The following is a 22,289-nucleotide window of genomic DNA, read 5'->3' as shown; positions in this document are numbered from 1 at the left end:
TGAAGCTGAACGCAGGTGAGCGTGGGTAGGGTGAGACAGGTGCCTGGGGACAAGCCCTTCACAGGCTGCCTGGAAAAACAAATCCTTTCTTTTAATGGGGATACTCGACAGCACAAACATCGTTTCTCTCCGTAGACTAAGAAGGGGGAACTAATCCGAGCAAGCGGCAGCTTCGCCCCGCGGGAGCCGGCCTGACGCAGCACGATCGGCACAAGGCAATAAATTAATCTCTCTCCGGAAGGCAGCTTGAGCCGGTCGGGTTCCTCGGCGGTGTCGGCGGCCGCTGCTCCGAGCCGCCCTCCCTCTCCTCGGCCGGCCTCCAGCACGCTACGCCGCGGCCTGCCGGCGCGGGGTCGGGAGGCTTCGCCCGCCCTCAGCGGCTCGACGCTCGTTTCCCACCGGCTGCCGGGGCCGGAGGGCACCCATCGCGCAGGTCTCACAGCTCCGACTGCAAGGGCAGAGAGGCAGAGGCCCGTTTGGGATGCTGCGCGGCTCCTGGGCGCGCAGGGCCGGCGGGGAGGCGCCGGCCGGACCCACCAGCCCGCCTCGGGGAGAGCGCTGACCCTGCGGACGGTGGAGATCCAGTTGAGGTAGGCCTGGACGCTGGTGTAGACGCCGGGGGTGCGGGGGGTGCCGCAGCCCTGGCCCCAGCTGACGATGCCCACCACCTGCCAGCGGCCGCGCGAGTACAGCAGGGGCCCGCCGCTGTCCCCCTGCGAAGGACGAGCGGGCCTGAGCGCGACGCCAGCCTCCCGGGGGCCGGGAGCGGGGGCCGCCCGGGGCTGCGGCTGCGCGGGCCCGCGGCCTCGCCGCGACGAGCGGGCGCAGCGCGCCCCGCACCTGGCAGGTGTCCACCCCGCCTTGCGGCAGGCCCGCGCACAGCATCTTGTCCGTGACGTCCCCGTGGTAGGCCGCCAGGTTGCAGCTCCGGTTGTCTATCAGCTTTATCTCCGCCTGCTGCAGGGTCTCCGACAACGTGCCTGGGCGGGAGGGCACCGCTCGGAGGGGACCGCGGCAGCCCCGGGCGGCACGAAGGCTCCTGCCGCCCGGCCGCTGCCCGCGCCCCTCCGCGGCGCCGCAGGGGGGCCCGCGGCCCGGCCCGCCGCGCTCACCGTGCTCCCGCGTGTAGCCCCAGCCCGTCACCCAGAGCGCGGCGCCCGGGCGCAGCGCCTCGTCGAAGTAGGGCAGGCAGACGGCCTTGCTGCTGGCTGCGGGGAGAGAGGAGGCGCCGGCGGGCTGCCGCTGCGGGGCGGGCGGCGCGGCGCCGGGCGGGCTCCTCGCCCCGCTCTCGGGCCGCCAAGGGAGGCCGCCGCCGCCCCCGCGAGGGGCTCACCTGAGAGGCGCAGGGGAGCGCGCAGCTTTACCAGGGCGATGTCGTCGTCCTTGGGAGAGGCGGGCGTCACCTCGGCCAGGAAGACCTTCTCCACGGCCAGGCTGGCGCCGCCCGAGAGCAGGCTGGAGCCGGCCCTCACGCGCCAGTTGTGGACGACGGGGTAGTTCCTGCGCACGGACGCCTCCGTTACCGCTGTCGCGCGGAGGCCCGGGGCGGCCGGTGCCGTGGGGCGCCCGCGGACTCACTTGAAGCAGTGGGCGGCGGTGAGGATCCAGCTGGGGCCGATGATGCTGCCGCCGCAGACGTGCTCCTTCCTGTAGCGCAGGCTGACCTGCCAGGGCCAAGCCTCGATGGCCGCCGGGCGCCCGCCCAGCACCCGCGGGGAGCGGGCGCCCTCGCCGCAGTCCCCTGCCGCGGGGCAGCACGTCGGCGCCGGCGGCAGGGGAGAGGAGGCGAGCGCGCGCTCTGCCCTCCCCTGCCGCCACGGGGGGGGGGGGGGGGGGGGCCGGGGCGCTGGCTGCCTTAGCTTAATTAGGGTAATGCGCCTGCAAAAGGAAACCCACCCAGGAAGCCTCTCGCGGGTGTTTCCATTTTGGGAGGTTCCTAGGGGCTGAACAAGGAGGGTGGCGGCAACTACGCGCAACTTTCCCTGCGCAAACGGCGGCTGCGGGCGGGCAGGGACAGGGGCCGGGGCTCGGGCTGGCCAGCCCGGGTGCTGCCTGCCGCCGCCGCCACTGGCGCCCGGCGCCCGGCTGCAAGCGCGCGGCCTGCGGCTGCCATCGTACTTACGGGAACAAACGAGCGAAACCGCAGAGCCGGAGAGGCACTTCCTGGGAGCGGGGGGAAGAGGCTCCATGAGAGCAAGGCTGCGGACGCCAGGCTCCGGCTGGGCTGCCGGGGAGCCGGCGCGCGGGCTCTCCGGTGCGGGCTTGCACGCGGGATTGCTGCTGGGGCTGGGGCGGAGGGTGGCCGCGGAGCCCGGGGCGCGCGCCGGACGCCTCCGGCACTCACCTGCCCGCCTCCTGCACCCGGAGGCTGCCGTTGCTCAGCGCGACCTCGCGGAGCGGCAGCGCCTGCCCGTGGCCCACGTCCACCGCCCGGAAAGCGGGCGGGCTGCAAGACACCGAGCGCAGGCGCGCACGCTAGGGGTGGGCTGCTGCTAATCCCTCTTGCTGGTTCCAGTCCTGCTGCGGGCAGCCCCTGCGCCAGCCCCCCCCAGCCCTTCTGGGCCGTCAAACAGGAGCAGCTGTGTGACCTGCCCGGGGAGGGGGCTGCTGATAAGAAGCTGGGCTGGGCAGGGAGCCGGGAGCGTGCCCTCGGGGCTGCTGCGCTGGGGGACGTGGTGCGGGGCGCGCGCGTGCTGCTGGCAGGCACGGGGCAGCTGCGGCCCGCGGGGAGCGCAGGCAGGCGAGCGGAGCGGAGGCTCAGCCCGCGTGGGAGCGGGGTGGGGGAAGCCGGGGGGCGAAGCGCGGAGGAGAAAGCAGCCTCCTACCTGCTGTAGCCCATCTGCTCACAGGCCGCTTTTGCCAGCACGAGGTTGAAGCGGTCGTGGCAGACCCCGGACCAGGCTCCGGTGCGCGTGTCCAGCACCTGCAGGGTGGATCCGTCTCTGGAGAGGCGGACTAGAGAGAAGCACGGAGTCAGCCTCGGCGAGCGCCGGCGGAGGCTCGCTGGGGCAGCGCGGCGCTGCCGGGGCTGTGGCGCGGCGTGCCGGACTCACCGCCGACCTGCGGCCCGTCGCGGACCCGCTGGACACAGCTGGCCTCGTCCTCGCCCTGCGCGCAGTCGGCCTGGCCGTCGCACACCCGCTGCAGCGGCACCAGCCGCAGCGGCTGCTTGCAGAAGAAGTAGTAGTAGTCCAGGTAGACCTTGACTGGAGGGAAACGGGGCTCGGCGAGGGGGCAGAGGCGGTCCCTGCCGAGCCCTGGCTCTGCTGCTGCCTTTGCCGAGCCCTGGCTGAGCCCGGCGGCGGCGGCAGGAGGAGAGCGGGAGCCGTACCCACGAGCCCGATGGCTACGATGCTGGCGAGGCCGAGCACGGCCGCCAGGACGGGGATGCCGATGCGCTTGAAGGATTGCAGCGCCGCGGAGGCCTTGGGACCTGCCCTGGCACCTGCAACGCAGAGCGGAGCATGACCGAGCGGCGTTGGACTTGGCCTGGCCACGCTCCCGCCCCGGTGCCGGCGCTGGCAGGCATTACCTCTGCCGTTCAGCGGCCGCTCGGAGGCTGCGTCCTGCAAACCAGGGGGGAAAAGCAGTTAAGGAGCAGAAAGGGCAGGGAAAGCGGAGCTGGCGGGTGAGGAGGGCGTAAAGCCGCACGGGCAGCCAGCCCCGCGGCGATTCCCGCGCTGCACCCGCGGCCCCGGGGAGGCGCAGAGGCCGGCACATCATCGGTGCGCTTGATGCCCCAGGGTAGGATGAGCGGGGAATCTGCCCTGACCCCCAGCGGAGGCTGCTTAAGAGCTGCTGGGGTCTTGCCCGACCCCAGCCTTCCCTTAAACACCCCCGGGGGGCCACGGCGGTGCAGGGCCGGGCCGCAGCAGAGCTGCCCACCCGCGCTGCTGCCCACTCGTGCAACACCACGTCTCTGCTGTCACCCCATGAGCGCCGGGCCGTGCCATTCGGGTAGCCGGCTATTCCTGAGACAGACCTCCTGCCTTTCCCATGCGACGGGGGCCTGAAGATCCACAGGGGCTGTGTGCCACCAAACCCTGCGGCAAGAGACTCGTGCCCGCAGGCGCACCGCAGCGGGGCTCGTGCTCCCCAGCCCCGGCACGGCCAGCACCCTCCGACCGGGCAGCGCTGCCGGCGGGCGCCCTGGCACCGGCGGAGCCGCGGGAGCAGCCGGCCCGGCCCGGGGGAGCCCGTGCGCTCGCGGCGGAGGGAGGGCTGCACTGCTGCTAGGAGACACGGCAAACACAGCCCGTCTCCAGCGCGAGCACTGGTCCCTCCTGATCCCTTCGGGCTCCCTGTGACTGCTTGGCTCGGGGCAGATGCCCCGTTGCAGCAGGGCGGGACTGCAAGGCCGGTGCTGAGCTGTGGCCGTTCGCTTGGGTTTCGGGGGGACGCTGCCCGCTGCTCTCTGCCCGTTTTGCGTCCCTGCCTGTGCCGTGCTGCTGAAAGCTGCTCCCTGGCCGTGCGCGTTTAGCAAGCGCGCTCCCGCCCTTCTGAGGCTATGGAAAGCAGCGTGTTTGCATATCCCTTTAACGCTCCGTCCAGCCCTGAGCAAGATCATTCCCTTTGCTGTTGCTTCTGCTCTCTACCGTGACAGGTAAGGCTTTGCCTTTCTGCAGGGCCTGCACCCAGCGTGCCCAGGGGTAAGGGAGACGGAAAGCACTCCAGCAAACCCGCAGATCCAGGAGCGAGAGTCAAGAGGGTTTGCGGTTTAGGAGCCTGCGCTCTTTACGCTTTCATTCCTGAGCCTGTAGGAGCAGCCTGTCCTGTTTCTTCCCTTGGCAGCAGAGGGCTAGAAGTGTTTGCATTGCTGTTGTGCATGAGAGCCGAGCCCTCAGTGCAATCGCAGGCTGGGCCTTCGGAGGGGAGCAGCCGTGCAAGAGGGCTGGAGGGCGCGAGGCTGGCCCGGCCCCGCGGGCAGCAGGGAGCGGTGCAGCCCGCCCTCCCCGGGTCGCTTTGGGCATGTTTAGCCATGCACAAAGGCTCTGCCAGCAGGATTTTACAGGACTGTGCAGAATGGTTATTTACTGTTCAACACGCAAAGGTAGCTTGGACTTGATGAGCCAGACGGCGCTGTGACTGGGCGGGCAGGGCGTTTCCAGGTCCGCAGCCTCCCGTCTCCGCTGCCCTTCCCGAGCCGCTTCCCCGGGCCAGCCGCTTTTCCAACCCGCGCGGTGCCTGCAGGAGCCCCGGCAGTTTTGCAAGGCCAGTCCCGCTGGCTCCCGGATGCCACCCACGTTCGCTGGCGCGGCAGGCCCAGGGCACGGGCCGGTCCGTCCTCATGCTGACCTCTTGTGTCACCACGGGCATGACCCTGCTAATGGGATCCTAACGGTTCCCTGCGGAAACCGTCCCGGGGCTCTGCTGGCCGCCGCGGGCTGCGGCCCAGCTTGTGCCGTGCCCTGCCGGCTGCCTCGTCCCTCTAGCTCCTGCCTCCAGGGGGTGTCAACCCCTGAAACTTTTTTAATTTTTAACTTATTTATTTTTGCTTTTCCCTCTTTCCTTGAGCCTCCTCGATTTACAAGGAATTCACCGCCTGGAGCTGCCCCCGGGGCTGCCTTGCGGTGAGCGCCCAGCCGCTCTCAAAGCGAGAGCTGCTCAGGTTAAATCGACGTCGGCCGCAGCCACGCCAACCCCGGTGCCGAGCGCAGGCACGACTTCCTTGGTAACTCCTAGCTGCCGTGACTAATTGAGCTCTCTTGCCCGCGCCTGGGGGGGCGCACGGAGGCAGCTCTGGCCCGCGGACCGCCCGCCAGCCCTGGCTGCGGGGCGGTGGGATGGCCCCGCGCGAAGCCCGGCTTGGACGGGGCGCAGCGAGCCCCGGGTTAATGGGCCGTACTGCCGCGGGGCGCTCCCTTCCCGGGCGAACCCTCGCACGGGGGCAGGCAGCCGTAGCCCCTGGGCGGCAGGAGGCGAGTTGCCGGTCCCCTGCCCCGCGGGGCTGGCGGGCAGCCTCTCTGCGGGGTAGGATGCCCTGCGAGAGGCAGTGCCCGACCTGCCCCTTTCCCGCTGGGAGAGGGCCGAGGGCACGCCACGGAGAAATGTGGGAGCGAGAGGGGACAGCCAGGCTGCCGTTTCTAACGACCGCCGCAGCGCCGGCGGAGACGGGGAAGACGGTTCGCGGCCCAGCGGCTGCGGGTGATTCGGGCCAGGGAGCAGCAGCTCTTCGAGCGCGGCGTTGCTCTTCGCGTGCTCTCGGCCCCCGGCGCCTGTGAAAGCCGTTCCCGCCGGAGCCGGGCTGCGCACGCAGCCGGAGCGGAGGGAGCGCGGGCTGCCGGGCTCGCAGGCAGGGAGGTGCCAGGCAGAGGCAGGATGGTGGCGACACTGCCAGTAACTCACCATGTTTGTCCGGCACCGAGCTCCTCTGGAGCCCCTGGAGGCACAGCCGATACCCTCCGCCGTGCGCTCCCCGAAGCTGCGGGCGCCCGGGCGGCTGGTGCTGCCCGTCCCGCGCCGGTCCACCCCAGCTCTGCCCGTGCCGTACGAGCACTGGGGCAGGACCGCCCAAGCACTCCTTAAAACCCACAACGGGAGTTGTGAAACAGGAATTATGATTTGAATTGTAATATAACACCAGGCTATCAGCAGCACCATCACCTGCCGTAATCTCGGGAGCATCTACTGCTGGGGATGACTCACTCGCGGAGCCACTGTCACAAAGTGACTTATCAAGAGCAAACTGACTGACAGAGGGAGATATTTTTCATGCTCCTTTCCCGACGATAAGAGGAACCACAACCATCCCGCTCCTTGCCTGTCTCTTCCGCATTGTTTTCTGTGTTGTTTTCTGAATCAGATTTTAGTAGGTGGAGGAGGAAAGGAGAAGAGTTTATGCACGAGGTTACCAGGCCACGATGCTCCTGCCCCGCAGGTCACCCGGTCGCTACGTGTGGTCCCTGTGCCCAGCCCTAGCACGCGGCTGGCAGTTAAAAGGAAGCCGGGCTGATGTTGAGGGAGAAAGAGCGCTCTGCTTGCGCCCACTCGTGCCGGCGCTGCCAGGCAGCAGGGGTGTTTAGGGCTGGGGCTCCAGACCCTGTCAGCCGGGGTGCAGAGATGCGCCACGGTGTTTCGTGTACAGCCCCGCGCTGCACAGTGGGAAAGTGGCGCCGCGGGCAGTGCTCGGAGGAGGCAGGTGCTGCCCTTCGCGGGATGTGCGGCCGCAGGAGACTCGGGAAACGGCCAGCGGATGGTGCGCGGGAGGAAGCGGCAGCGCTCGCTCCTGGCGCAGGCTGCTGGACGGGGTCAGCGAGGCTGCAGGTTGCGGTCTGGCCTTGCTGGCTCCCGGCGAGAAAGCCTGGCCGTGTGCAGACTCATGCTGGAAGTGGTGGGTGTGCAGGGTTTGCGGCTAATTACTCTCCCCTCCTTCTGTCATCAAGCTTTCCCAAGAGCGGGGGAGAGCGGCGGCTGCCAGGTGCGTGCCCTGTGCCAGCGGGGAGGCCGCGGAGCGTCCTGTACCCGCAGCTTCCGGCCCGGGACGTGTGCTGTCCCTGTGCCAGCTCTCCCCGGACCCAGCGGTCGGGACGCCAGCTGCTCGGAGGAGGGAGCAGAGCATAGGGACTGCCGGCATCTGTGCGCGGCTCTGCAGGCGAGGGACACGCTCTCCAGGCATGCGGGAATCCGGCCTCCTCCGGAGGTGCCGGGATGGGGCAGGCTGCAGGTTTTAAAAGTAAAAGCAGGTCGCTCAAGAGATGGATGCTGCAGGGCTGGCAGGGGCCAGGAGCAAACTCCACCCGTGCCTCTGGCACCGCGCACGGAGCCGCAGCCCCGGGGCGCGCAGCGGGGACCCCCTGGAAGCGGTCCGGGCAGGGGGCACCGCGCGGGCGGTGGAGCGGGGCCGCAGCGCCGGGCCGCCAGGAGCGACTCTTCCTCTCGGAGGCTGAGCGAAGGCTTTGAGGAAGCAGCTGAGGTTCGCAGGTGTTATGTCACCGCCCCGGGGGCCTTCGGGGCTCTGCTTCCTGGAGCACAGCTACCTCTCCCGCCCGAGGCACCCGTCCCCAGCCTCTTGGCGTGATGCCGGCCTCGGGGCTCCCCGGCTCCGTCCGGGGTCAGGCCAAGGCCACTGCTCCGCCGTGCACATCCTTGCTCTTGCTTGCAGATCGCCCTGAGTGCCAGCAAGGGGCTCTCAGCTCCCCCAGCCTCCCTGTCAGGGCTGGGCCTTGGTGTCCCTGATGCTCTTCCAGCCTCTTTCCCCCTGCTTGCCCTCTGCCCGGGCTGTTAATGGTTATCCCTGTTTGCTGCCTTCTGTCTGCAGCCGTGGAGCTCGTCCCCCCCTTCCCCCCAAGCGGGCGGTGATTCCCACCTGAGCCCGTGCCTGGAGACCTGGGGCTTTGGGACGATGCTCGAGTGCGGTGACGAGTGCATTGCGCCGGGAGGTGTCTGGGACCAGGGCACAGCTGTGTGGTGTGAGATGCCCCCCCCGGTGCCATCGCCCTGCACAAGCCACCACCCTTGCGGGCATCCCCGCGACCCCAGGCCACGCTCTGCGCAGGGCCCAGCCCCTCGGAAGCGGCCTGGCTGTGGCTTCAGAGGACACAGCAGCTCCGGGTCCCACCAGGTCTGGGAGCTTGTCCCCCTTCTCCTCGCTGGCCGGCTCCTGCGCTGCCGGGGGCCTCCCGGGGGCCTGGGCCTCCCGCTGTGCTCCCACCCAGGCAAGTTCCTCTCCCGCCTGGGCCCGGCTCCAGGCTGCCACCGTCCGCCCCGCGGAGCCGCGTCGAGGCGGCGCGTTTGGCGCAGCAGGGAAACGTGCCCAGGCTGCGGAGAGGCGGCCCGAGTGCCGGGGCGCCCTTCGTCCCCGCGCCTGCGGGCCAGGCGGGTGTGCCGGCTGCAGCCGGCGTGTCGCCCGTCACCCGGGCAGCGAGGTCTGCCGGCGCTCCCCGGGTTTCTGCCCCGGGGAACCAGTCGGGCAGGGAGGCGACGGGCTGGCCCTGCCCCGCTCCGGCGAGAGCGGGGAGCCGGCTGCGTCGGCAGGCGAGGAGGGGCCGGGCCGCGCGCCGGGCACCAGCCCGCGCGGCGCTCCGCTCCCACCGCCCCCGGCCGGGCCAGCCGCCGCAGCGCCGCCCAAGGGGGCCGCCTCGGGCTCCGGGAGATGGACCCCCGGGCAGCTCTTTGTGAGTATATACTTGGGCACAGCGCAGGAGCCTGGGCTGTGCCGCTTGGACGTGGGGGCTTGCGCCGCGGCATTCGGAGCTGGGGGCTGCGGGCCGGGCGCGGGCTCCTCGCTGCCGCGGCCCTGCGGGGCCGAGGTCGAGGCCGCCGCCGTCCTCGCGGGCGCAGCAGGCGCGGGGCGGAGGGCGGTTTCGGCCGCTGGCTCCCGCGGGGAGGCTCTGGCACCGCGCGGCTCCCGCGGGAGTCGCTGCGGGAGCAGGCTGCCGGGCTGCCCCGCGCTGGCGGCCCGCGCCTGGCCGCAGCGGGATGCGTTGGCTGCCCGTGCGAGGGCCCGCCGGGGGCACCGGCAGGCCGGTCCCGCTCGGGCGCAGCTGCCACGCGACCCCGGCGCTCGGGGTGCCGCGGGCGTTTGCCGCATCCCGTCAGGTAGAGCAAGTGCTGCGGGTTGCAGGAGGATTTGGCATGTCGCTCGCTGTGTAAACACTGTGACCACAGGGGAAATGTTCTCACTCCGCCGGCATCTGTCTAAATTTAGCTGCTGTTAGGTCATCCCTCCCCTTCTGCTGCCTCACCGCTGGCGCTGCGAGGCGCGTCACGCTCTGCGTGCGCCGGGAGCTCGCCCCAGCCCCTCCGCGCGTGCAGGCCAGCGCCGTGGGGCTGCCGGGGCCCACGCGTGTGCTTCAACCCTGCCATCCCCCCCGGACAGCGGAGAGGGGCCCGGGATGCCGCTCGTGCTGGGAGCTGCGGAGCAGGAGCGGAGCGCAGAGATGCGCTCGCAGTCCCGTGCTGCGCGTCGCCCTCGGCTCCGTGCGGTGGGCGAGCCGTGCCGGCGGGGAAACGGCAGCCCTTGCTCCGGCCGTGCTGCCGAGCCGCGGCTGGCCTCGCCGGGCTCCTCCGCACCCCGCGACGTGGGACAGGCCGGCGCTGCCACCGCGCTCGGCACGGCCTCCCCGGGGCAGGCGGCAGCCCGCCCGGCTGCGGGAGCCTGCTTGCCTTGGCAGAGGCGTCCTCTAGAGGGAACTGCCTGTCCAGAAATGGGTCTGCGCGGGCTCGCGGGCACGGCGAGGCAGCAGACCTGGTGTTGCTCACGCTGCACGGCCCAGCCGAGCAGGGTCCCTGCCGCGCTCAGGCCTCTCGCGTCTGCTCTCGCCTCTGCCGGAGCCGTGGGCGCGGGGAGGGCCGCTGGGCTCTGCACGGGGGGATCTCGGGCCAGAGCCGCGGGGGACGCTGCGCGCTCGCACCGCTCCCCGCATGCATGCCTGTGCCTGGGAGCGGGACGCTCGCTGCCGGGGGCCGCCGGGGCAAGGCAGCCTGTGTCCCGCGGTCCCCACCTTGTCCCAGTCACCCTGCAGGGTGTGCCCCTATGCCCCTTCCCTCGCCTCGGGCCAGGTCCAGGACGCTTTCGAGGAGCAGGCTGCTCCGGGAGCACAGGGAGAGCTGCTGTCAGCGCTCTCAGCCTCGACACGTCGCTCTTCCCCCGGCTCCTCTTGCCCTGCCGGGGCTGGCAAGAAGGGGCCGGGCCGTGGCGAGAGCCGCCGCGCCGAGCGCCCTGCAGCTCCCCGGGGCCGAGGCTGCGGTCAGCAGCGTGTGACACGCCGTGGGCGATTCCCCGGGCCGGAGGCTGTTTCACTTCTCTCCATGGTGCCCAGCAGGGAATGCACGCTTCCCGGCGCGCTCTGCAGAGCATCCTTTCCCCGCCGCCGCTCCCGGCGTGGCAGGGCGCCTCCCGGGACGCTCGGAAACCTGCCAGGACGACGGGAAGGTGGAAAACACTGCGGCCGTTTGGCAGGACCAAGCGCAGCGTTCCCTGAAGCAGGTCTGGGAGCGAGACGCGGCGGGCTGCGGGGACCACCGAAAGCTGCCCCGGCAGGGAGGGGAGCCGGCGTAGCCGCGGCTCCCGTTTAAGGGGAACGGCGCGGCGCCGCGGGCCGCGAAGCTCCGCAGCCCCGCCGCGCCGCAGGGGGGGCGCAGCGCGGGGTCCCTGTCCCCTCCCCGGGCCCCCTCCCGACGGCCTCTGCACACCCGGCGTCTCGCTGCGGAGCCTCTCCTCCCTCTGCCCCGCAGGACGGGAGCCCGTCGGCATGCTGGGGCTGGCCGTGGGCCTCGGGCTGGCCCTGCTGATCCTCGTCCTTTTGGTCTACGCTTCCGTGCGGTGGTACCGGAGGGGACAGTGCTGGCACCGTGAGTACGGGCAGGGCGGGCAGCGCCAAGCACAGGGCTGCCAGGCCCCGGGGCTGGGCGACGCTCCCGCCGGGCCACAGCCTCCCTCCTTCCCTCCTCCCCAGGGCCGGACTTCGTCTTCAACCTGTACCACATGCGGTGAGCGAGGCCGCGGCGCGGAGCGAAGCCCCCCGCGCCCTGGGGCTCCCGGGGGGGCCGGCAGGCTGCGTTGCACCCCGGCGTCCCTGCGGGGCAGCCCTGGGCACGGGGGCAAGGCGGTGCGAGCCCTCGGCGGGCTGCCCCGCTGACGCCGCCGGCGTCCCGCAGCGGGCTGCGGGCGGTGGAGGTGGAGCTGGCGCCGCCGTTCACGGTCAGCGGCTGCCTGAGCGAGGCGAGCAGCGGCTACGCGCGTTTCCACGGCGGGGGGCCGTGAGGGGCCAGCCGGGCGCAGGTAAGGCACGGCCCCCGCTCCGAGCCCGCGCCGGCCCTGCTCCTGGCTTTCCCCGGGGCCGTTCCCAAGGGCTCCCCTCCGAGAAGCCTCCCCCGTGCCTTGGCCTGCGCGTGCTGGGGGGAGTCAGGGGCTGACCGCAGGCGCTGGTTTTGCTTCCCCGCCTCGCGGGCTCCGCTCCCGGCCGCGGCGCTCCCCCTCCCCAGCCAGGAGACCAGCGGCTTCCCCCTGCCGCCGCCCGGCACCTCGGGCGGCTGCGGGGCGGGCGGGCGGTGGGGGTTTCTGACCGTGTCTTGGCCAGCTCTTTCCCCAGAAGGAGAAAAAGGGAGAGGAGGAAGGCCGCAGAGCAGGTGGGCGGCGAGCGCGGGGAGGGCCGAGGGCACGGCCAGCCGCGGGCAGGAGGCAGGGCGGGAGGCGAGCCGGCCCGGCGCGGGGCTCGGGGGCTCCGCGCCGCCTTCCCGCGCGAGCCGCGGGGCTGCCCGCCAGCGAGGGCCGGCGGCCGCCTCCGCTCGGGTCGCCCCCCGCGCCGCCTCTCGCGGGGTTTGCTCCTGCGACGCGCTGGTGGGCTTTGCGGCCCGCGGCGGGGGGCGCGCGGGCGCACCTCCCGCCTCCCGGCACCGGAGCTGCCCGCCGTGCCTCGGCGCGCGGGAGCAGAGCGAGCAAGCGGCGCGCTGGAGCAGCCAGCCGCAAGCATCCTCCCCGTGTCAAGGCCAACGTTAACGCAGGAAAACGTGGGAGCGCCCGGGCTTTCCAGAGGGAGCCGCAGGGAAGGTCCGTGCTGCGGGTCGCGGCGGCGAGAGCACGCCGTCTCCGGCTTCCTCGCCAGCGCTGCCGCCTCTCGTGGAAAGGTGAGCACGGGGCGGCTGGCCGCGGCGAGGGCGGCACGGCCGCCCGGCCCCCGTGCCAGCCCGTGGCGTGGCGCAGCGCGCCGCAGCCAGCAGCGCCCGCCGCCAGCGGCACGAAAAGGGCACGCTCGCTCGCTGTTGATGGCTTTGTTTTTCAGAGGAAGTCTTAAAAAAAAAAAAAAAGTTTGCACAAAAAACCCCAACGCCCAGAATACAAAACAGAGAGTGGAAATGAAACGGTGAATGGACGGCAGGCTGCACAGAAAGCCGGAAGCTCACGCGAATCTCTGCATCACCCGCTCCTCTCCGGCATCGGCTCCCCCTCGCCGCGGAGAGCGGCGCGGCGGCCCCGCTGACGCAGGGAACATTTTTCATCCGAGTGATGTAATGTCAGACACAACGCAAGGAAACTTTGCAATGCAGCAACAAACGTTCTCCTCACAGAAGTGATTCATGCTTTCACCTGAAAAAATGCTCGGCGGCCGGGTTTCCATCAGCTCTTTTAATGGGACTATCCCATGGTGAAGTTCCTGCGAAACTAAGCAGCTTCCAGAAAAATGCTCCGCTGTCTGGGCAAGCAGCTGAATGTAGCCCACAGTAAGTCTTTCCTGTTCTACTTCTGTTTCCATTTTGACATAGAAACTGTTCTCCGTCCCCCTCAAAAGTTAGGCTAGTTTCCGCTTTCGCTGGCCAGCGTGGCCGCGCCTGCTGCCCGGGCAGGGAGCTGGAGGTGCGCTGCTGTTGCGTTTCCCGCTCGGACGTGAAAACGCTCTTTGGCGTGTGTGAGGCAAAGGCAGCTGTGCGGGAAACGTCCGAAGCCGATACGGAGCGTGCAGCTTTTACCTTTACAGACGAATGGACCAAATAAATAACACTGCCTCCTTTCTCTATTCACAAATTAAATAGAATAAATAACGTGTCTATACAAAGCCGGCCGGGCGGTCGCGGCCGCCCTGAGCAGCAGCGTGCCCGCCACGGAGGCAGCGCTCGCCCGGCCGCGCTGGCGGGGCGGAGGGGCTGCCGCCAGCGCCCCGGGCTCCTCTGGCCCCGGGTCGGCCGGTGCGCGCCCCCCGCCCGGGACGGGGTCTGCCTGCCGCGGGGGCGCGTGCCCCGGGCCTCTCTGCGGGGTCAGGAAAGTCCCTCGCTGCGGCCCAAGTGAGGTCAGGCGTATTTCGGTCTCCGCGTTGTGAAAGGCTCGGCCGCGGGGACGTCAGCCGGAGGAGCCCACGCCGCGGCTGCCGAAGGGGGAAGTAGGGAGGGGAAGCACGTCCCGGGGCCGGGCGTCCCAAAGCCCCGCGAGGGGCCGCGAGCGCGGGCAGCAGCGGGCCCCGGGCCGCGCGGGTGGTTCCCGCTGAGCATCCCCGGGAAGGGGCTGCTTTCCCCCGCCGCCGCTCCGCGGGACGGGCAGCAGGGAGGCGGAGGGCCGTTCTTTGCCCTCCTTTCCGCCTCGCCGCCGAAGCTGGTGCTCGGCCGGGGCCGCCGGCTCCCCGGGGCGGCGGGGCAGAGGCGCTGGCCTGTCAGCGCGGAGCGGTCCCGTTCGGGGTGGGCGATAGCTTATCGGAGCGGCAGCTGCCCTCGGGCAGCCGCTGCACGAGGTAGTTGGGGAGGTGGGCCGGGGCGGCGGGCGCCCGGGCGCCTCACAGGCGGCTGTCCTTGCTGTCCGCCTCCGGCGCGCCCAGCGGGTCCATCTGCAGCGTGAGCCAGCTGTTGGTGCTGAGGCTGGAGATGAGGGGCAGCGGCCCCAGCGGGGCCGCGGTGCAGAGGCTCAGGTCCAAGGGTGCCTTTAGGAGGTCGGGGCTGGCTTTGGAGGCCGCGGGGACACTGGGGGCCGCGCAGCTCACCCAACCTGGGGGGCGGTGGCCCGGCTGGCTGGGAAGGCCCCAGGCCGCGGGCTCCCAAGGGTAGCCGGGCACAGCGAGGTCCTGCGTGTGGCCGCAGGGAAGTTCGGGACACGACTGTTTCAGATACCCCTTGGCCACCGGCAGCTCGGAGCAGTCTGGGTCCAACGCGACATCCGTGCCGCCGGGGCCCTGCGCGGGTCCTGCGCAGCCCCAGGGGGGCGGCCCCTCGCCTCCGTCCCAGCTCTGCTCTACCATGCCCTTGGACTGCTGCAAGTACCCCCGAAACTCCACGTCCTGGGGGCCGTCCTCATCCGCGGCGGCGGGGAGCCCGTGCTCTGCTCCGGGTGGCGGCCTGTCCTCCGCCGGCTCGTAGCGGCCGCCGCCGGAGGAGCGCGCCAGGCAGGGCGAGTTCCTCTCCAGGCTGATGCCGCTGTCCTCGCCGGTGGGCAGCTGCCGCTTGTAGCCCCGGCTGATGGAGCCCAGCTCGGAGGAGGAGTTGTGCAGGCAAATGCCGCTGTCGGTGCTGCTGCAGCTGCAGTCCCTGCTCCGCGCGGCGCCCGAGCCCAGCAGGTGAGCCCGGTCCTCGGGCAGCGCCGCGAGCCCGCGGTCCTGCTCCGGGGGCTGCTGGAGCGTGCCGGGGCCGCCGGGCACTTGGGGTGCCTTCTGGCACAGGAAGAGCTGCTGGACGGGGTCCGTGTCCGGCCTGGCCGACGAGAAGTACTCCTGCTCCACCCAGAGCGAGCCCTGCTTCAGGAAGGTCTTCTGGGAGGGAGAGAAAGGAGCGGAGTGAGACTCCGTCGTCCCTGCTCGTTGCCTGGCTTTCCCACCAGCTGCCCTAGCCCAAAGCCAGCGCCCTTGTGCCAGCGGCGAAGGGGAGGGCGTCGCGCCCCAGCCGAGCAGCACCCACGCGCCCCAGGGCAGGCGCTGTCTCCAGCAGCAGCGCCGCGCCGCAGAGCACCACGCCACAGCGCTTATACGGCAAGGGCAGCAAATGCCAGCTTCCCTCGCGCCTGGCTGCCTTACCAGCACGGACGGCGGCCTCACGGGCTTCCTTATGTACATGCAGACCAGCAGAGTCCCCAGGAGCAGCAGGAGCAGCACGGTGATGAAGAAGATGCTGATGATGCTCAGGAGGAGCTCTGCGCTCGCTGCGAGACAGGACGCGCCCAGGTGAGGTGGGAAACGCGAAGCGCCCTCGGCTCCAGCAGGACGGCGTCCCGCGCGCCCCGGCTTACCGTCTCTCTCGCCGATGGCGACGCACTGCTCCGCGGTGCGGGCCGCGCGGGTCTGCCGGCTCGCCACGTCGGGCTCCACGCTGACGCAGTACTCCGTGCCCCAGAAAAGGTTGCTGATGTTGAACTCCGGCTGGGTCTCCACCACTTCGTACTGAAACGAGCAGAGAGCAGGCTGTTACCCCGGGAGCGCTCTCGCCCTCCCCCCCGGGCTCCTACGCGAGCGCCGGGCCTGGGCCGTCCGTCCCTGATCCCCCCCTCTCTTGGGGAGAGTAACCAGAACCCTTAGCAGTGCCGCTGAAAGCAGCCAGACCCCAAATCCCCGCAAGCGGTGGCAGGTCTGCTGCAGAAAGCAGGCAGAAAAAGAGCTCCGCAGTGCTTTGAGCATGTGGAAGCTCAGTATTTTTCTGGCGTTTTGCAGAAGACTTTAGTGACCGGCTGGTTATTCCGGTCTGAACTGCTCTGCGTGGGACGGGCGGTCTCCAGGCTTGCTCGCGCGCGGGGGGGGACGCAAGGGGAGCAGCAGCGGGGCTCTCACCGTCCGATTGTCCTGCGCCCTCCTGATGTACGTCTTGTAGCGCCGCGCGTGCTTTTGTATGTCTTCGTATTTAACGGTGAGGTTGCCGGCTTTCAGGAGCAGCTGCAGCTTCACGTGGATGGTGTTGCCCGTCACGGAGAGGCTCTGCCCCGAGAGCCGCAGGCTGGCTAGAGACAAGTCAGATGAAGGAGGACGTTAGAGCGCTCCTTTGGGTCTCCCTAAGAGCCGCCGACAGAGCTGCCCACAGCCTGAGGCAGCAGGCAGCCGCTGGCCGGGCAGCCGTGGACACCCAGCGTACCTTCTTTTGGGGAGAAAGAGTTGGTCCTGCTCCACGAGGACGTGCGGTTTCCAGAAACGGCTCTGACGTGGGCATAGTAGCGCTGCTCCGGGTCCAGGGTGTAGTACGTGAGGTCGCACAAGTGCCCGGAGATGTTCATGCAGTTTGGGACCGCCGTCCAGGAGAAATTGGTGCCGTACCTGCCGGGGAGAGGCGGCTGGGTGAGAGCGGTGCCGGCTGGAGGCGGCTGCGGGAGCGGGGAGGCAGGCCGCTACTCACACTCGCAGCTCCACGTCGTAGCGCACGTCGCCGGCGGAGCCGTGCCCGGGCTCCCAGCGCAGCAGGTGGTGCGCCACCTCCGCGGCAAAGCGCGGGCGCGTGGGGCTCGGCAGCCGCTCACCTGCGGGAGCAAAGGCGAGCGTCAGGGCAGGCGGCGCGCTGCCCGCCGGCCGGCTCTCGTGCTGATGGCTCCCAGCCGCTGCCACCCGCCTCGTCCCTGCCTGCCCAGCAGTGACCGCCCGCTCGCCCAGAAAGCTGCTGGCTCAGCTCTCGGCCGGGGATTTTCCCAGGCCTGCCCTGCATCCCTTTCCCTTCCTGTGCTCGGGGGAGAGCACGGCTCAGCCCAGCTAAGGGGATCTCGGTGCTTTGCTTGAGGCGTTCTGCAAATCACTGCTTCCCTGACTTTGGGTAGTTGCAGGATGAGTAACCATGCAAGATGGTGATGGTGCCTCAGCAGTCCGTGTGATCCCTGCTCCCCGCGGCGCCCGGGGAGGAGCCCCTCAGTCGCGGGCCAGGTGAGCCGCGCTGCGCCCGCGCCCGGGCGAGCCTGGGAGAGGGCCCTGGCGCGCCCCTGCGCTAGCAGGAGGCTCCCGAGCTCGCTGCTGGGATTCAGCCTTCCTGTTTTGCTTAGCTACTGGCTGGAAGAAACCGACTTTTTCACACCTCCTGCTTGATTTTCGGTATTGTCACCTGGCAGTGAAACACCGCCAGATAACATCTGTTGCCCTTTCTGCGCTCGCTTCCTCAGCTGCCGCGGTCTGCCAGCAAACGCTACCCGCCCCGGCCCGAGCGCCGGGCTGAGCCCCTGCCCCAGGAGGGCGGCAGCCGCCCGCAGCCCTGCGCCGGCGCTTGGGCACGCTGCTGCCGTGGGGAGCGCAGGGCGCCCTGGTCCCAAGCGCGCGGGTGAGCCAGGCTGACGCCCGAGCACCCCGTGGGCAGCGAGGGAGAAAGGCGAGCGGAGACCGCCGAGCTGAGCCGTGGCCCACGCGGGCCCCTGCCACGCCAGCGCAGCAGAAATCCAGCCAACGCGTCCGAGCCGCAGGCCCCCTCCGCGCGCGCGCTCCCGCTCCCTGCCCGCCCGGACAGCGCGCCTTCCCCCCGTCGGCGGCAGCCCCGCGCTGGGCTCTCGGCCCCGCGGCAGAGCCGAGCAGCCTCCCCGCCGCCTGCAGAGCGGGTAAAAAGGCGGCCGCGTGCAGAGCGGCGTGGGCGAAGGGGACTCACCGTCGATGTGCTGGGCGAGGAGCAGCGCTAGGCACAGGGCCGGGGCTGCCGCGCGGGGGGCCATGCCGGCTGAGCATCCTCCGGGCGAGCGGGGCGCCAAGCACTGCTCCGGCGGGCGGGCGGCCCGGCGCTTGTTTTTCCTCTGGAGGCTGGCTCAGTGACGTGTCGAGAGGCGTTAGTGCAGCGGGAGGAAGGTAGCTGTGCACTGACTTCCACTTTTCTTTGCTGTCCACCCACTCACCCGCTGCTAATCTCTCAGCCCGAGCCGGGTCTTTCCTGCAATCAGCCTGAAACAAAGACCTTCGGGGTTTTTCTGAGCAAAACGCTCTACCCGCCCCCCGCGAAAGGGAAAATAGAAGTAGATCATGTGTCCGCCTGCGTTGCCTCATTACTGAATCAGATCTTAAAAAGCCCAGCGCGGGGGCCAGGGGCTGGCACACAGGCACACCCCTAGCAGGGCCCGGGCCGAGCGCCGCGGCGGCCCCACAGCGTCCCCTTCGCCCAGCCTGCCGCCCTGTCCGGCCGGGCTCTGCTTTCCCTGGGCTGAGCTCAGGCGGGCTGCACGGCGCCGTAGCCGGCCCCCGGGCCGAGCCCCCACCTCGCGGCCCCGGTGCGCCCGGCGCGCGCCCCGGCCCGCCTCGCCTGCCCTCCTCGGGCCTGACGCTGGGGCGGCGCAGCGAGCCGGAGGAGCTCCCGCGGGGTCCGCCGCGCGGGAGAGCTTTCCTGGGGCCTGTGCGAAGCACAGGGGCTCTCCTGTGATGCAGAGAGATTTCTGTCTCGAGAGGAGATGAGGAATTTCCCGCTGGGGAGCGTAAGGGAAAGGACATGGACGGAAAGAGCAGGAGGAATTGAGAGCGCCCTGGACAGCCTGCGAGGGCTCCGAGCCGGTCCCTGGTTTGCGGGGGCAGCGGGGCCTCGGCTCCCCCGGCCGCAGCCCCGCTGGCTCCTCGGGGAGCCGTGCAAACGCAGCCGTCCCCGAGTCCCCCTTCCTGCAGAGCCCGCAGCCTCCGCTCCCCGCCGCCCCGGCAGAGCACCAGCACGCTCGCCAGCGCCGGGGGCTCCGGGGCCCGTCTCCTCCGGGCCGGCGGGCAGGCCCCTCTGCACGGCGCCTCGGCGCACCTCGCTCGGGCGCGTCCCGGGAGCACGCCGGGCTCGGCACGGAGAGAGGGGGCCTGGTGTGCCGCGGGGTGCCCGGCACCGCTGCGGGGCCTGGCGGGGAGGACAGCTCGGGCAGCGGCTGCCCCCGCCTCGGCTTGGCTCTCCCCTCGCTCGCAGACCGGCTGGTGTCCTGCCGCTTCGCTGTCGGCTGGCGAGTCACATCGGGCACACGCTGAATCTACGAGGCCTGAAATGAAGCGCAGCTCGTCCCACGCAAGCCGCAGCTTTTGTTTCACGTATACGAATGAAAAACAAAAGCAAGGGGCCCAAAAATGAGGAAGGAGAAAGCCTTGGGGAAAAGAGACTTTGGGGCTGGTCTCGTGGGTGCGGAGGCTTGGGAGAAAGGGCTCCCAATTTAGGAGAAAATGAAACAGGTAGAAGAGAAACGACAGCTCTGCTGCACGTTCGTGCCGAGCCGGCTGCCGCACAGCCGAGCCCGCAGCCGTGGCCGTGCCCGCGGCACCGGGTGCCGGGTCCTCGCCCGGCGCTGCGCCCGGCGGCAAGGCTGCCCGGGGCTCGCGCGGCCCCGCGCAGCTGCCCCTCCTGCCGTCCGCCTGCGGGTGCTGCCGAGCGCCCCGGCTTCCCGCGCTTCCCCCCCATCCTCCGGGAAGTGCCGCTTGGGATCCTCGAGCGCCCGACTTCACGTGTGCCCGCCGCCGGCTCCGCACACGGGCGGCCCTGGCACGGCAGCCGCCGCGGGCGCGGGGAGCGGGGACGGCAGCCCCGCTGCAGCCCGAGGCGGCCCCGTGTTCTGCGGTGCAAGGAGAGGTTTCGAGTTCAGGGGTCAAACCAGCGCTCGAGAGCGCTACCGTTTTTCCTTTCATCTTCAAAATCACTGACTAATCTTTGGGTAGGAATAGCCACCTTTTTAACAATCTGGAAACCACCTGAGTCAGAACGGCACCCTGGCTCTTTCTGCAGAAGCACGGCAGCGAGGGGGCCCGGAGAGCAGCCCGCCCGCGGCACCTGTCCTGCCCTGGCCCCGCTCCCGGCCCCCGGGAGCCCCCCCCGGGGGCAAATCCCCCCCCCGCCGGGCTCAATGGGGCCATGGGAGCAGCCCGCGGAGGGACAGCTCTGGGCAGCAGGGAGAGGGCTCGCAGGCATCTCTGGGACAGGCCTCCAGAGCAAAAGAGATCTGCGGCTCCCGCCGCTCACGTGGATCCTGGATCCGGCACTGGCTGGGGCCAGGGCTGAGATTGCCACAGCCCCGGCTGCACCGGCAGCCACAGCACGGGTGGACCGAGAACAGGGGCTGGCGTTGCCGGCAGCGCCCACACCGCCGGCAGCGGGCACTGACCCCGCGAGGCAGCACGGCCGCCGCTGCAGTCCCCTCCCGGGCTGCCACGCACACAGCAGCCTGAAAGAGTCTTCCCTGCACCAAGACTGTGTCAAGCACACATGACCTTTAATGTCGGGTTGTTGGGGTCAGGCCCAGACATGCAGTTCTCTGTAACTTGATTTCTGTAGGTGGCTTTTCAGAAAGAACAGCAAGAGATCATTCCTGGAGTTGCTGCCTGTAGATGCTTTCAGAGAGTCGCTTTCAGCAGAGGATGTGTCAGCTCAGGGCATCTCCCTCTGGCTTTGCACCCCGAAAGGCCAGAGCGCTCCAAGGCGCACGGAAGCTGCAAAAGCAAATAAAATGCTGTCATTCATGAAGCTGCTTTGGAGGCAGCCCTTGGTCTGCAGCACAAGCCTCTCTAGTTTTCATGCGGAGCAAGGGCTGGCGCAGGACGCACGCTGGAAGCGAGGGACCGCAGAGCAGCCGCCCGGGCGGTGCCGGCAGCCAGGCGGAAGCGCGCGCGCCGGCAGCTGGCGTGCCTGTGCCGGACACGCCGAGGCAGACGGGCCCGGGCTGGCGGGCAGGCCAGCAGCGATGGCGAGCCACCAGCGCGGCAGGGCTGCGCAGCGGGCGTGAGGCAGCCCGCGCCGCCCCGGGGACCGCCTCGAGCAACGGCAGGCACCGTTTCAGGGGTCGCACGCGGGCAGGAAGGAGGAGCTGAAACTGGAGTAGGTGCTGAGAGAGGCCAGCAAGGGCGCAGGAAGGTGAAGAGCCTGTTTTACAAGGAGAGACTGAAATAGCTAGGCTCAGCGGTGCCGCAGAGCTGTCACCATCTGTGGATGCGGGGGGAAGAGGCAGGCAGGGAGAAGAGCTGCTCAAACTCGACAGTGATCTTGGCAGAGGGAAACAGGGATAAGCAGCATGACGAGGATCAGGACAGGCAGGATCCACCCAGGGCTTTTGTGCCTTGAAATCAAAGCAGGGTTTCGAGCAGGTTTCCTCCAAGCTTGGGCAGCCTTGCTTTTCTCCTGCCCTTCCTAGGCTCGTGCGCGGGTGGGCAGCCGGACGAATAAGGGACGTGTGCTGTGAATAATGCCAGGAGAAACGCGCCTGCAAAACAGGGTATCAGGATGGGGCTCACGGGAGGTGTGAAATCTCCAGCTCCCGGGACAGGGCCATCGGGAGGCTGCCGCCCCGGGCCGAGCCACGCGCTGCCCTCTGGCGTGTCGGCGCGCTAATCCTCGCGGGCAGGCAGACGGGGAGGCGCGTCGTGCAACGGCCGGTTACCCCCGCGGCTCCTCGCCTGCGCGCCGGACGGGCTGGGAACGCCGGGCATTACGCACAGCGGCCGGCGCGTGAAGCCTGCCCCGGCGCTGCTGCCGCTCCCCGGCCCCTCCTGGGCAGCGGGAAGCACACAGCCGAGCTGGGCTTTTCTCCTTTTAATCCAGCCTTTTCTTTCTGTTTCCCCCAAATGTGAGTTCTGGGTTAACCGAAGCATCTCCTAGCTGCCACCAACAGAGGAAGCAGAAAACCTCTGCTTTTGCTGCGTAGAACTCAAAAGTATCGCTCCGTTATGCAAAAAGCGGAGCCCTCGGCGGCCCCCGCCCCGCGCCGGGGGTCCAGGTCAGCGCGGGGCGGCACGCGCAGGCGGTGGCGGAAGGGAGGCCGGGAGGGCAGCCCGGAGCCGGGCACGCCGGGCTTGCAGCCGCTCTCGCCGAGCCCTCCGCTGCCGCCAGACCTCGGGCCCCAGCCTGGCTCCTCCTGAGGCCGCTGCTGCCGCGGCCCGGGTTGCTGCGGCAAGCCGTGCTGGGGCCGCACCGGGGACGGGGCAGCTGTTTTGCATGCTGTGCCCAGAGCAGTTGGGAAACAGCAGCCGGCGGAGCGGGGCAGCAGGTCGGAC

General features: G+C 70.0%; 3 protein-coding genes across 7 annotated transcripts; 1 reads left to right on the top strand and 2 right to left on the bottom strand.

Moving 5' to 3' along the window:
• Nucleotides 1–70: 70 nt before the first annotated feature.
• Nucleotides 71–8,848, bottom strand: TMPRSS4 (transmembrane serine protease 4). 4 transcript variants are annotated; one of them, XM_068916832.1, is made up of 13 exons: nt 6,346–8,839; nt 3,533–3,566; nt 3,332–3,445; nt 3,054–3,206; nt 2,826–2,955; nt 2,345–2,446; nt 2,123–2,163; nt 1,579–1,741; nt 1,334–1,500; nt 1,113–1,208; nt 841–980; nt 564–713; nt 71–448 (listed from the first exon to the last, which is right to left on the bottom strand). In XM_068916832.1, exons 1-13 carry the CDS (start codon nt 6,622–6,624, stop codon nt 437–439), a joined length of 1,581 nt encoding a protein of 526 aa, XP_068772933.1. In that variant the 5' UTR covers nt 6,625–8,839; the 3' UTR covers nt 71–436. The 4 variants fall into 4 exon arrangements, with proteins under 4 accessions (XP_068772933.1, XP_068772932.1, XP_068772934.1 ...); XM_068916831.1 differs by having other exon boundaries at nt 3,332–3,566; nt 6,346–8,840; XM_068916833.1 differs by lacking the exon at nt 1,113–1,208 and having other exon boundaries at nt 3,332–3,566; nt 6,346–8,842.
• Nucleotides 455–12,125, top strand: SMIM35 (small integral membrane protein 35). The gene is made up of 5 exons (XM_068916842.1): nt 455–590; nt 10,764–11,292; nt 11,397–11,430; nt 11,599–11,722; nt 12,021–12,125. The coding sequence occupies exons 2-4, from the start codon at nt 11,193–11,195 to the stop codon at nt 11,702–11,704; spliced, it is 240 nt and encodes a 79-aa protein (XP_068772943.1). The 5' UTR covers nt 455–590; nt 10,764–11,192; the 3' UTR covers nt 11,705–11,722; nt 12,021–12,125.
• A 1,034-nt stretch (nt 12,126–13,159) lies between these two features.
• Nucleotides 13,160–18,229, bottom strand: IL10RA (interleukin 10 receptor subunit alpha). Of its 2 annotated transcripts, none has more exons than XM_068916836.1 (7): nt 17,953–18,229; nt 16,732–16,852; nt 16,474–16,652; nt 16,176–16,342; nt 15,641–15,791; nt 15,429–15,553; nt 13,160–15,164 (listed from the first exon to the last, which is right to left on the bottom strand). In XM_068916836.1, exons 1-7 carry the CDS (start codon nt 18,014–18,016, stop codon nt 14,202–14,204), a joined length of 1,770 nt encoding a protein of 589 aa, XP_068772937.1. In that variant the 5' UTR covers nt 18,017–18,229; the 3' UTR covers nt 13,160–14,201. The 2 variants fall into 2 exon arrangements, with proteins under 2 accessions (XP_068772937.1, XP_068772935.1); XM_068916834.1 differs by having other exon boundaries at nt 13,593–15,167; nt 17,953–18,225.
• Nucleotides 18,230–22,289: the final 4,060 nt, after the last annotated feature.

Source organism: Struthio camelus, chromosome 22 (genome assembly GCF_040807025.1).
Source record: "Struthio camelus isolate bStrCam1 chromosome 22, bStrCam1.hap1, whole genome shotgun sequence".
NCBI classification, from domain to species: Eukaryota; Metazoa; Chordata; class Aves; order Struthioniformes; family Struthionidae; genus Struthio; species Struthio camelus.
Note: the sequence above shows the minus strand (reverse complement) of the source record. Positions and strands in the feature narration are given on the sequence as shown.